At 41.1% G+C, this 12,754-nt stretch overlaps 1 protein-coding gene across 2 annotated transcripts in view; it reads right to left on the bottom strand.

The window, feature by feature from the left end:
• The window catches only part of DUS4L (dihydrouridine synthase 4 like), a 36,616-nt gene that overhangs the window by 19,562 nt on the left and 4,300 nt on the right, over positions 1-12,754 (bottom strand). The window contains exons 3-6 of one of the 2 annotated variants that reach the window (XM_042872366.1): positions 11,092-11,209; positions 9,631-9,753; positions 8,477-8,716; positions 1,501-1,593 (exon numbers count right to left, since the gene is read on the bottom strand). In XM_042872366.1, the coding sequence (XP_042728300.1) occupies positions 1,501-1,593; positions 8,477-8,716; positions 9,631-9,753; positions 11,092-11,209 (574 nt within the window). Of the gene's footprint in view, positions 1-1,500; positions 1,594-5,529; positions 6,903-8,476; positions 8,717-9,630; positions 9,754-11,091; positions 11,210-12,754 lie in introns of those variants that run through there. The other variant, XM_042872365.1, reaches the window with a different exon arrangement.

Raw genomic sequence — 12,754 nt, 5'->3', positions numbered from 1 at the left:
TAGCTCTCAAGGCAGCAAGACGTGTAAGGCAGAACTGCTGCCTTCCGGTACTGTCACAGCAGCTAAATCCAGCCCTTAATTCTAGAGGATTCCTGTGACAGCTTTGTTAACAAGGTAATTGACCATGTCACAAAGACATGCTACTTCATTCTTTCAGAAACGCTTGTTTGAAAGAATAACTGAATGTTATAAACCAAACACAAAGATCTATCCCTAACACTGCAGACTATGCATTTGCTTTTCAGCTTCAAAGACCAGATCTGGGCCTCACCTATGTCGTAACAGAAACCTGTTTCAATACTGCCAACATCCCCTGCATGTGTCATCAGCCTAAACAAAGTCTTGCAGCTTGTTTCCTCACATAAGCCATTGTTGTTAGCAATCTGATTACAGCTCCCATCATGCTTTTCCCCTCTTACAGGCAGTTGGACCTTAGACTCAGAAACAGAAAACGTGGGAACTCTGCAATCTGTACTGAAACACTGAACTCTTCATAAGCTGTGACACTCGCTGCAGGGGACTCAGCCATTGCCAGGACTCTCTCCCAGATGTGTAAGTGATCACACTCTGACTCTGCACACTGCAGTGTTTTGGTGTAGGTTTTGCTCTTTAGCATGTTACAGTAAAACCTGCATTCTTCATTCTAAAAATATCTAAAGATGAAGAAAGCCAACATTTAACAGCTTACACAGCACCACAGCAGCAGCAAATCTTCTAAGCAGCTTTTTTTTTTTTTTTTTAAACTGGTATTCTGTAAAGAAACCTTAACAGTGCCTCCTGCAGAGAAGCCAGCTGTATTTCCTCAGAGGAATAAAAACAGCATTACCAAATTGGGAAAGCTACTTAGAAAAAAGGAACTGAAAAGAACTCCAAGCCAGGCCTCTGCAAATAACAGGAGCAATTAATGTATTTTGTTTCTGTTGTATTTCTTTCTGTTACTACAGGCATTTACCTTAGGATTATACTTAACGTTTGTATCGCATTCCAGCAAAACTATTTTGTTCTGTATACAGAGACGTTCAGTCAGCATCCCTGACTAAACCTTCAGCATCCTTGCTTTTAAACAAGCCTCTAACAGCTCGAACAAAGGCTGCTGTTGACGAGCTCCAGGTGCCCAATGTGCCTCAGCACCCACAGTGCAGCGCACAGCCCGTATCAGCACATGCAGTAACGGCTCCCCAGCTGCCCTCCTTCAGGCTGGCTGCTCCCAGAGAGCAGAGGGGACAAATCCCTCTCAGTGAAGCAAGGTGAGAAAGGCTCGTTGCGGGAAGCCCAGCTGCTGGACAGGTAAATTAAAAGCGTGTAAGACAACCCCATAAAGCTCCTTAAAACAGGCTCCGGTGCCTGGGACTCCGTGACAATTCAGGTCTCAAGCAGCATTCCGCAGCTCACACCCGTTCCGAGACTCACCAAAGCTCCACGTTTGTAACAAAAACGTAGAAGCACAAACACGGTTCGAGAAGCCCGACTGGGCCAGGCCTACACGGCCCGAGCTCCTACCTCAGCGGGGAGATGAAGGGCAGGCACAGCACGAGCAGCACTCCCACCTCGCCGTACAGGAAGGCGGCAACCGCCGTCCACTGGACAGTCATCGTCCCGGCGGCCTGCGGGCAAAGCGGGGCTCAGGCGGGGCCCGGATGCACGCGGCGGTCACGGCTGGCGCCGCGGCTCGGGATCTCCCGCCCGAGTTCCGAACCGGGTCCCTCCGCGCCCTCCCCGCCCGGGCCGGGCCCAGCCTTCTCCACCGCGCCCTGAGGAGACGCGGCCCCGCCGGCCCTCCGTCGCCGCCCGCAGCGGAGCGGCACCCCCTCCCCGCCGCCCTCGCTCCTTCCTGCGCAGCCGGGAGGCCTCGGCCGCCCTGACCCCGTCCCCGTTCTTCCCCCCCTCCCCCGTGGCAGCCCAGCCCTCGCAACCTCCTCGGCTTCAGGGCCTGATGGCGGCGGGCCGCTCTGGAAGGGCTGGGGAGCGCGGCCTCGCCTGAGAGAGCGGGCCGGGGCAGGCAGGAAAGCGAGCGACAGAACCGCCCTTCCCGCCGGCGCTGAGGCAGAGGAGCGGACGGCGAGGCGGGGCGGCTGCCGGCGGGATGTGGGCCGGTACGGAGCTGAGTGACGCGGGGCGGGGAGCGGAGGTGGTGCCGCGCGAAGTTCCTCGAAGGAACGCGGCAGCCGGGCTGTGCTCGTCCCGGTAATCCCTCAACCGCGCCCCGGAGGGCTGCAGGATCCCACTGATAACTGCGTGGGGTCAGATGCGGGCAGTCAGCGTGCCCGCGGGCCCTGCGCTGCTGGACATCTACACGCTGAGAACGGTTAACATGAGCATCTTTTTACATACAACGGTTAGATGCAGACTGTTGTAGAGCCCGCTGCCCCGTGCCTCGAGCTTGTTACATCAAGGCCTTGACTTCACTGCCTGACGCACTCACAGGTTTCTGACAGTCAGCTGAAGTGTTGCCCCATGGAAGCATTGCGCTGCAGGAGAGGGTCAGGCTGGGTATCAGGAGAGGGTTCTTCGTAAGAGTGTGCTCGGGCCCTGGCACAGGCTGCCCTGGGCAGTGGGCACAGCCTGAGCTGATGGAGTTCAAGAAGAGTCTGGTCAACACTCTCTTGTATGGTCTGGTTTTGGGTGGTCCTGTGCACAGCCAGAAATTGGACTCTATGATATTTATAGATCCTTCCAACTTAGGATATTCTAGGATTCTATGACTCTATAACATACAAAGATATCAACAATATCTACCAAACAAGTTTCAGACAATGTCCAGCAGGCTTGTTTGGACCTCATGAGTAAAACCACATTCCTTCAGAAAGTTCTTTTCTGCCCTGTCTTGGGTGCAGTGTTTTTCATCAGCATTGCAAGGTTCTAAGCGTGGTATGCCCCTGCACTGCTACTGGAGCAGGTTGCCCAAGGAGGTTGTGGATGCCCCATTGCTGTAGGTGTTCAAAGCCAGGCTTGTCTGGTGGCTGGCGATCCTGCACATAGCAGGGGGGTGAAACTAGGTGATCATTATGGTCCTTTTCAACCCAGGCCATTACACGATTCTATGATTTCTCAGTCATCTTAGCCACTTGCAACTCCCCTTATTTCTCCCAGATAACCTTCCCCTCATCTCTTTTCCCTGTTGTTCCCAGTCTGTAACTAATACAGATACATAGATATAATCCATACCTGCATTCAGTATTTCTGATATCCTTACTTAGCTAATCTTGGCCTTGTATGGTACTACTGAGGTAGTGACATGGCTATTGGGCACCATTAACCCAGCAAGCTCCCAGTCCTAAATGGACTCCAAACACTCTTCGGTTATTCCTGTTGTTCAGCTGTTTTTCATGTAACTCCCACTTAATCACCAGTGAAATCCAGCCACCCCTCCCAGGGCTATCTGCAGCTTTTTTTAGCTTCTCACGCTGTTGCATGTCACATCCAGCAATTTCACCCTGGGCAATCAGCTCAGCTCATTTGCCTGCAGCTCCGACAGGTATCTGTCTGCTTGGGAAGGGGTTACCTGGTCTAGCTGGGCATGACCAGCCTTCTTGACACAACTATCTGAGCTCCTTTTGGGAATTCTGTCCAAAAAAATTTACATCAAAAGGACATAGGTTAAATAGCAAGAATAGTAGTAAAAATCCACAGAAGGTAAAATGGTTAGGCAGTCACTGCATCAACAGTTATCAGCAGAGCTGACTGCAGCTGCTCTCAGTCTGAGAGCTCACTTAAATTTCCCAGGTCTGTGGCTTTGGGACTGTGTCTATGTGTTAACATTTTTCCAGTTGCTGCCAAGCAATGTCTGTATGAAAGGTTACATCCCAAATAATTGTTTATCCATAGCAAATATTGGAGAGGAATACAACCAGCGATTTCAATCTAATCTACGCTGTGAAAGCAGCCTGGGTTTTAAGAAGCATTTCTAACATATTTTCATAAACATGTAATCAAACTCACAGATAAAACATAACCTCTTAATATATTCTGGTTATTACATTTTAGCTATTGGCCTACTGCCATTATACTTTATTGAAGCTATTAAAATGTTATTAAAGACTTTCTCTCCATTAAATCCAGAGCAGTTTCCTTTTCTGAGCTGCGTGCTAGCACTGCAGACTGCTCTCCAGTAGGCTACCTGCATATTGACAGGACTAAACTTGCACATCCCCACTGCCAGAGAGTCTGAGTCTGCACTGGCACTCCAGGAGCTGCATAAGATCTGCGAAAGGCTCCCTCTGCAGTGGCTGCTGTGCGCTTTGACTGCTGCTGCTGAGCATTCTCACCAACCTGGAATGAGGTCTGAGGTAGCTGAGGAAAATAAGAATGGAGTAACTTTTTGAAAATTGAAAATTAGTTAGAAAACGGAAGACCTGGTGATGCTACAAATACTTTAACTGAGGAAGGAATGTATCTGCTGGCTTTAAACTGGCTCAGTTTTCCCATGTTCAAAAGGCTGATAAGAAATGTAACTGCACTCTAAAGCAAAACTGGAAGTTAAATCATTAACTGCCATGGGGATATCTTTAATGTGCATTGCAAACAGTGTAGGCTGTTCAAAGTATGGCTTTAAAACTCAAATTTTGCAATTTATCCTGTGTCACAGAATCACAGAGTTGTAGGGGTTGGAAGGGACCTCCAGAGATCATCGAGTCCAACCCCCCTGCCAAAGCAGGTTCCCTACAGCAGGTGTCAAAGGTGTCAAAGCAACGAAATGTGTTTGGATGCTGACAAACTGACAAGGAGGCACGCAAATTAACCCACAGCCATTCATTTTACTACATAACGGGATGCTAAACTTTCATTGACTTTTATGGTACTTAATTGGCCAGATCAAGCACTTCTTAATTACTAGCAATATTAACTGCAACCCAGGTCTTGTACTTCAGGCAGAAATCTCTATGATTGATATCACACAGGCACAACAACTGCTGCCTACAAAATCATCAAGTATTCAGTTCCTAAATAGGTCAAGGTATTCCAAGTCCTCAAAAATACCACTTCCCCACTAAAAAAAAAAAAAAAAAAAAAAAAAAAAAGCAGCCTTGCTTTTCTGTTTTTGATTCTAATGAATCTCTTTTTTTCCCTCTACTCTGCGTGGTGACTGATTTGCTGTATCATAAAATCTCAAGTAAATGCTAACACAGGACCTCGTTGATACTCTAAAGAATCCATTTCTTATGCAAGTCAATTTCGTAGTTTTCGATTTTGAAGCAGAAGACTCAAGGCATTTTCAGAACTGAAGAGAACTGAGTACTGCACTATAGTTGGATGAACTGGAAATACAGCTCATATCAGAGGAGATGTATAAACTTCACTGTCTTAAACAGCAAACTAGACTTGATGACTCAGGTCACGCTTTTCTAACTCATTTGTATACCTAAATCAGAACATATTCTCTATGAAAAATCAGTAAATCTTTTCAGTCACTGCATTAAAAATACTGCAAGACTGTAGATATCTAAACAATGGATAAGGGGAACAGCATCACCCCCTTCCCCAGGTTGTCATAGTGTACACTGTAATAAACAAATTGCAATCGTATACAAAAGCAAGTAATTTATTTAGAAAATTTAGAACCATTCATTTGTATATGCATGAAAGTACCAGTTAAAAAAACTATGCAATTTCTTCTATGAATTTCTGTGTAAACATAGAAAGGAAACAAATTATTTGATTACAAATAATCGTACTGCACAGGCTTGTGAAATTTCCCTTGCAGAACAAATGCAGCTGGTGTGCAATGTTATTGTCTTGTTCTGATTTTCATCATCTTCCTCCTATACAAAGATCCAAAGTGAAACGGCTGTCATGCTTTGATAAGCAACATGCCTGCAGAAAGGATGCAGGAGTCCTACTGAGAGAATCTGTCAGCTTTTCTTTGGCCTATAAAGTTCTGGTTTGGTAGATGACTGCATTTTGATCTTTCATAGGATTATTATGTAGTAGATAACCAATACTGTATGTGGTTACACTGAACTTTCAAGTCTTGTATGCTAGATCCATCCAGGTCTATATTTGATTTAAACTCTCTTCATTTTATTCTTTCCTTCCTTCTGTCATCTTGTATTGCAGGTTTCTTTCATTATATTAATGGTAGAATTTTTCTAAGTTATAAATCTGGAAGATTTTAGATTGCAAAAAGAACATCTAATTTAAGAGGGTACGACGCTGGGCTTCAAAGTCTCCCAGTCTTTAAGCTGGAAAATTCTACTAAAATTTAAAAGCACATCTTATATCTTACGTCCATTAAAGCAAATATTTCTATAACTGGTCCCTCTGTATTCTTTTGGTCATACATTTTTGTTGTTATTTAGTAGTAGTAGTCCTGATTTTAGGGAGTTCCACTAGAAAAAGGCCTTAGTTTTGCTTACTCTTGTAAGTGAAAAATTTTTCTGGTGAAAAATAAATTAAATCACTGCAGTCACATAACAGCCAATCCTCTGTACAGTAATGCAATGTAAATAGAATTACACGTTTGTGGAATGTGGAATATTTCTTCAGCTAAATATGCTGATCTAAAAACTAAAAATCTAAACTATCAGCCTAACCTCAGAATCAAGCTGTATTGAAAATATCTACACTGCGTTATGGATTTAATCAGTAAAAGCCCAAGTAGCAATATGTCAGCAATTGCAAAGAACGAGTTTGCACACAACTGAAATGCTTTCAGCTACACACACCATAATGATGACCCAGGTAATCTAGAACTGCTGAGGTACTTGATAAAATGTTAAAAACTTTCTTTTCTTGTTTTGAAGTTATCCGTTCCATCATGTACATTAAGTGGTGGTGAAAACATGTAAAAGGAGTTCCATGCTCAAGAGCAATGTCAACCCAATCCTGGATGCACTTCAAAGGTGTTTCTTCGTATCCTGCAAACATAGCTGGATTTGCTAAGAGTCCTCTAGCCACCATTACACCTTCAAATTGCAAATTAAAGCAGTGAGTTACATTATAGTTAAATTTTACATTACATCTTCTATAGCACCTACTTTATAGCATCCATTAGAACAAGAAATGGGAGAACAACAGGATGAGTATTATATCTATATCAAAGAAATCAGTTTACAGCCCAAGCTCCTGCACCATCTGTCAGCTCATTTAACCTGTTGACATAACCTTCCAGAAATTCTGATGCAACACACACAAAAAAAGAAGCCCTTCTTTTCTACTTTTTAAACAGCAATTCAATATTATTCTGTTTTTATCTTCTACACACATGTAAGCCTATTCTTTAACATATAATCACGATGTAAAGACACAGGAGTAGTAAAATGCTGAAGTTATTTTAGCGCAACTCAGCCGATTCACTGACCTGGAATCATTCTTCCATTAGCAGCTCAAGTCTCAGTGATAAGAGATCTCATGGCTCCTACTCTACAGAAAGTGTTTGTTTTCTGAATAAACCAATGTGTTTGCAACTATATTCCCAAATTGTCAGATAAATCCAGCCAAACTCTACAGAAATATTTCTTGAAAAAGTGATTGCTTTCCTGAACTGTAACATATGATCTGTCGCATTTAATCTCTTCCTACAAAATAGCATGACCAAAAATGAAAAAAAAAATAATAACCAGGATTGTATAAAACAAAAAATATGCAGTTTCTGGTTTGTTCTTACTGTATCTTAAACCATCATATGTTAGACAGTTTGACGTTTTATGCTTTATTGTTCAAGAAAGTCAAAAAGAACATCCTTTTCTGTTAATGCATTTTCTTCCTGCTTTGTATCTGGGGTGAAAGCCACTGTAGCAGCATGGCAGTTTGGTGCAGATAGTTTTGTTTTTTTTTAAAACACCAACGATGTCAATAGAAACCTGCCACATGGACTCATGGTATGACACTGGCTCTGCCCTGTTAGGCTCTAACTGTAAGACTCGAAGTATGCAGATCCAGATAACTTCTTCAAGATATATATTGAACTTCAGTGTTGGCTTGAAACCACAGACAGTTGAAGGAATCTATTGTAAGCAAATAACTGCAGGGCAATTTTTCACTTCCATATTTTACCACAGTAAAGGCAAGATAAATAGTGCAATGCTTCACCATGTACTTGAAAGTAAACCATTTATTTGTTAAATATCCAGCTTGTTTATCTTTCTCCCTCTATATTCTTACTATAAGAAACCCATTACCATTTGCAGGAAGCAGAGGATTTCAAGTCAAAATCTACAGCTCTATAATAAATGATCAGCTCCATGAACAGAATGGATGTCTGATCCTCCTTAAACTCCGCCACCAACTCCACTACTGAGTGATGAAAGCATAATTAAGCAAAGAGTTTTTGTAGTTTGCCTTTCAAATCTATTTGAGACTTTGACTAAAGTGCTCTGGTTCTCTGATAATTACAAGATTCCGTTTATGAGCTTATTAAGCATCTGAAATACCATAAATCATTTGTCTCCTCAGAGAAGAAGATGCAAACAACGTCCTACTTCTAGCTAAAATAAATACTCAGAAATTTAATTTGTCAATTTACTTAGAAAGTAGGATATGTTTAATCTTACCATCTGCTCCTGTCAAGTGATGAACATTTTCAGCATCTTTTAAAGTTCTGATGTCTCCATTAGCCACAACAGGTATGTGCATGCTTTCTTTAATTACTTTAATTGCATCATAATGTACTGGCTGATGTCTTTCTTCTATATTTCTCCCGTGTACTGTAATCCATGAAACTCCAGTTGCTTCAGCTTTTTTACACAGGTCTACTGTTTTTTTTAAGTCTTCGTGTATCCTAAAATTCCGAGGAATTAAAACATTAGCTAGCAAGCTACCTGAACTGTGTAAAAGCCCTGCATGAAGAGGAGTCACCAGAGATTTCTACAAATACTTGTAAAAAAAAAAAAAAGAAAAGGACTACTAATGTGGGAAGGTAAATATATTTAATATATATTTAATAAAGATGTATAATTTATTGAAATCACTATTTATCATTTCCCAGTTACATACCATCTCTGAAGCACGTGTGGTAAATTTTACAGAGATGAAGCAAGGGTACCCAAGATTCTACATTAATTGTCATTACTTTGCATAACTGTGGAAAAAAAATCCAATTTATAACAGTTCTCCTTTTCTGAGAGACTGCAAGCAGAGTTGAAACTTAACCAACAATATGCAAAAGCACCATGGGATAAGAAGATAAATAGTGGCTGAAATGTCAGAAAGTAAAACAGATCAACGGTTTATACAAGTTCAGAAAGTGATGAAGGGAGGGAGAACATGTTCTTACAGCAGCTGTGTGGACTGGTTCCCAGATCTGTTATCTGTCTTTTATAGACAGCAGCAGGTTACGAGTAAGTCCACATAATTATAGGTTACGTATTGCTTTTATTTCATGGAATTCTAAACCTTTTAACTTGAACTACCATGTCTTCTGGATTGCAATAAAATTCTGGAATCCACTCTGGTATCTGGGCAAGCAGTCAAAGACTGAGCTTGTTCTACCATCTGAGGCTGGTAACCTGCTCCAGATTTGCTTACCACCTGGAGTCAAAACATCCCAGTAGTCATCACATTTAAGGAACTTATAATAATTCGTACTATTGCATTAATTACATATATTGTAGTGTAACTATTACACAAACATCTTTCTTTTGAAAAACATTAAAAGGCTTTTTCCACGTTCTGCAAAGAGTATGTTAGCCATACCTTATTTTAATAGACACTGAAAATCCAGGATTGTCGATCTGATTCCGTACATGTCTCACCATATCTTGAACCAGCTCCGGTTTATTTATTAAGCAGGCACCATAACCTTCTGCCATTGCCCATCTTTGAAAGGAAAAATAACGTTTGTATTCTACAATTGAAAAATGCAGATCAATTTCAGTTAAATGTATCAGTTTCTTATAGCCTTTAGAATGTGCGGCTGAGTAAGCAGAGATAATAAAGGCTGTAGTTTGATGTAGTTGATGTTTGTGGTGTGACACCAGCTTTTAGATCCTGGTTCAGTTTCTGCTTTGCTGTTATAATTTTGGACAAGTAACGAATCTGTTTAATTTTCTATCCACAAAACAGGCTTACAAGGAAGATAAACATTGAATTAACAATGGCTTAGATCATACATAAAAGAAATAGCTTGGTATTTCCCCTCAATTGGGTCATGGCTTTCTTCTGAACAGAAAATTACTTTGTGTTGGAAAGGAACACAATTGAAGTGGAATAAGAATCTGATTTCAGTAACATTATCTTTTCCTTCAAATGACAACAATTACTTATGATTGGCAGGAGATAACCTTTTGCTTTTACTGAACAGCAGCATTCTTTTCTTTAAAGAATTTTTCTTATACAGGCAGATACACACAGCTCTACTATGCTGAAATCAGTATGCAAAAGATTTGGAAGTCTCCAATGCCTCCAGAACTGTTTTCTCAGATACTGTAATTTTAAGTCAAGATAACTAATTAGAATAGACAAATTAAGTACGTGCACCATGATATTATCTCCTGCTGTCCCACATTTATTTTTGAGAGAGTTACTTAGAAAAAGATTGCCTGACAAAAGTACAATAAATGGTTCTCAATTGAAGCAGTTAGTGAGAATCTTCATTTGTGCATTATTATTCTGCCAAAACAAAATTTTTAAACTATCACCAATTCACTGTATTTCCAAACCTAATAAAAGATGGAGGGAATTCAGCTAAGCACTTCATGAGTAATATAATCTGCATAATTACATTTTAGAGACTGTTCTTCACTTGCATAAGCCTGAGACAGCAGGGACATGGCTCATTATTTTGGAATTGCCATGCTATTTCTCAAAACACTGGATTATTTGCAGCAAAGTTCTGGAAGAAGTCAAATGCTACAGCTGCTAAATCACAGAGATGGACACTTCATTTCTGAGCTGACCTTCAGTATCTCAGAAATTAAAAGAGGCAAGACAGCAAAGACACCTGGTGACCATGGGCATCTCTGAACATTCAGGACAGCATCTTACCACACACACATTTCACTCTGACAGGTTAAAAAGCTATTTCAATCTCAATCTTTTTTTTTTTTTTTTTTTTTTTTTTTAAATTAAGACAGAAATGAGTATGAAAATGAAAGCCAGCATCCTTTATTCTCAAATTAATTTAATCATACTTAACCATTTTTTTCCAATCTTTACCTCTGAGGACAGCCACAGTTCAGGTCTATTCCATCTGCGAAAGGACAGACGAGAAGGGCAGCGTCACATAAAACTTGTGCTTCCTTAGCAGCAAACTGAACAATCAATGGATTGTCACCTGCTCCAATGAAAAGATATTTAGAGGTTGAAAACAAGAAAAAAAAATCTAATTTTTGAATGTTTCATTACTTAAATGTGTTTAACTTTCTTAAAAATGTCAACAGATACATATTTGCTTACAATTGTCAAAATCAACAGGTTGTTTAAAAGCAGCATTCTTAATTCAGACTATTCACAAACTAATAATGGGAAAAAAAATTCTACAGTTATTGTTTCTTTGTATTGTATGTTTTCTTGGATCCAGAACACTTCAACATTAAAACCAAATTGAGTAAGAACATCACTAGTGCCACCATACCTTCAACATAAACAATCTATCTGTTCTCTATTAGGTTATTTTCCCCATTACAGCACCATTATTAAAATAAAATCTTAAAGGTAAGCTGCACTGTCATAATCTCACCAGTTGCTGTACTGAACTCCAAGAAGTATGTACAGAACCAAATGTGCTCGATGGCTCCATTCCTGATAGTGATTTTTTCAGCTATTTTACAAGGTGGTACCACAGGAAGGCTGTAGGGGAGGAGCCCCAGGTGTTCTCAGAGTGACACCACTTTGATAGACAGTTAAGTCACAGGCAGGAGCTGGGTGTTTCTTCCCTTAATTTAACCCATGTTTCAGCCCCTCCTGGAAGAGCCCAAAACAATACCCTAGAAATGGTCAGGTCACAGGAGGGGCCCAGTGCCCTTTGCTTTGATTTGACTGGTGTCTGGTGTCTCAATCCATCTTGGAATCCATCTACAAACATGGCTGAAGGACTGTCCTTGCCCTTCTCACTGCTGCATCCCTCCTTTGTTCTGTGCCCCCTTGTCAACACGCTTGATGTGGGACCAGAACTGGTGATCTCCTTTTCTTTCTTTAAGCTCTAACCCAAAACTTACTTGAATTTCCTATAAAACTGCACAGACAGAATTGCGGGAGAGCCAATGCATGCAGGATAACTGTTTTATGGGTATCTCCTATTACAGCTTATGTCTTTTCCTCTTATGCACAGACCTTGGGTGTTGTTTCACCTTGATCAAACCAGAAGGATTTGCAAATCTAGACACCCCTCCCTTCCCAGGCAGGATATGATACAGGAACTCTGTTGTAACTGACTACAACACTGCCAGAGCCTTGCCAGAGGCCTCCTCGTGCTATGTCATTGCCTGTGAATAGGCCAATGCAAACTTTCTCATCGCTCACCACTGTGCTACATCAACTCTCAAACTCTTCCTTTTGACTATAGCTGTAGCTTTGAGAAGTCTCCCTTCTCTACATAGGATTTTAAAGATTATTTATTTTTAACTTATTGAAATAAATCTCCTGTTTACATGAAAATCTTTATGAAACCAGAACACTGTGCTGAAAGTATGATTACTTGCTTGTCTTGCTGAAAACACCTATTTTCTGGAGCTGCTAAAAAGCATTTCCTGTTGAAGAGAATTACACTTCAAACATGATCTGTTCCACAGTTGTATCAGGCTGCTTACAGACTGCTGTGTTTTGCTATAGCTGTGTATGACACATAATCATTAACAAAGATTTCTAGTGTCCTTGTTTC

Source organism: Lagopus leucura, unplaced genomic scaffold, assembly GCF_019238085.1.
Source record: "Lagopus leucura isolate 7727_CA_CO unplaced genomic scaffold, USGS_WTPT01 Super-Scaffold_100008, whole genome shotgun sequence".
Taxonomy (NCBI): domain Eukaryota; kingdom Metazoa; phylum Chordata; class Aves; order Galliformes; family Phasianidae; genus Lagopus; species Lagopus leucura.
The sequence above is the reverse complement of the archived record's forward strand: the minus strand, read 5'-3'. Positions and strand labels throughout refer to the sequence as shown.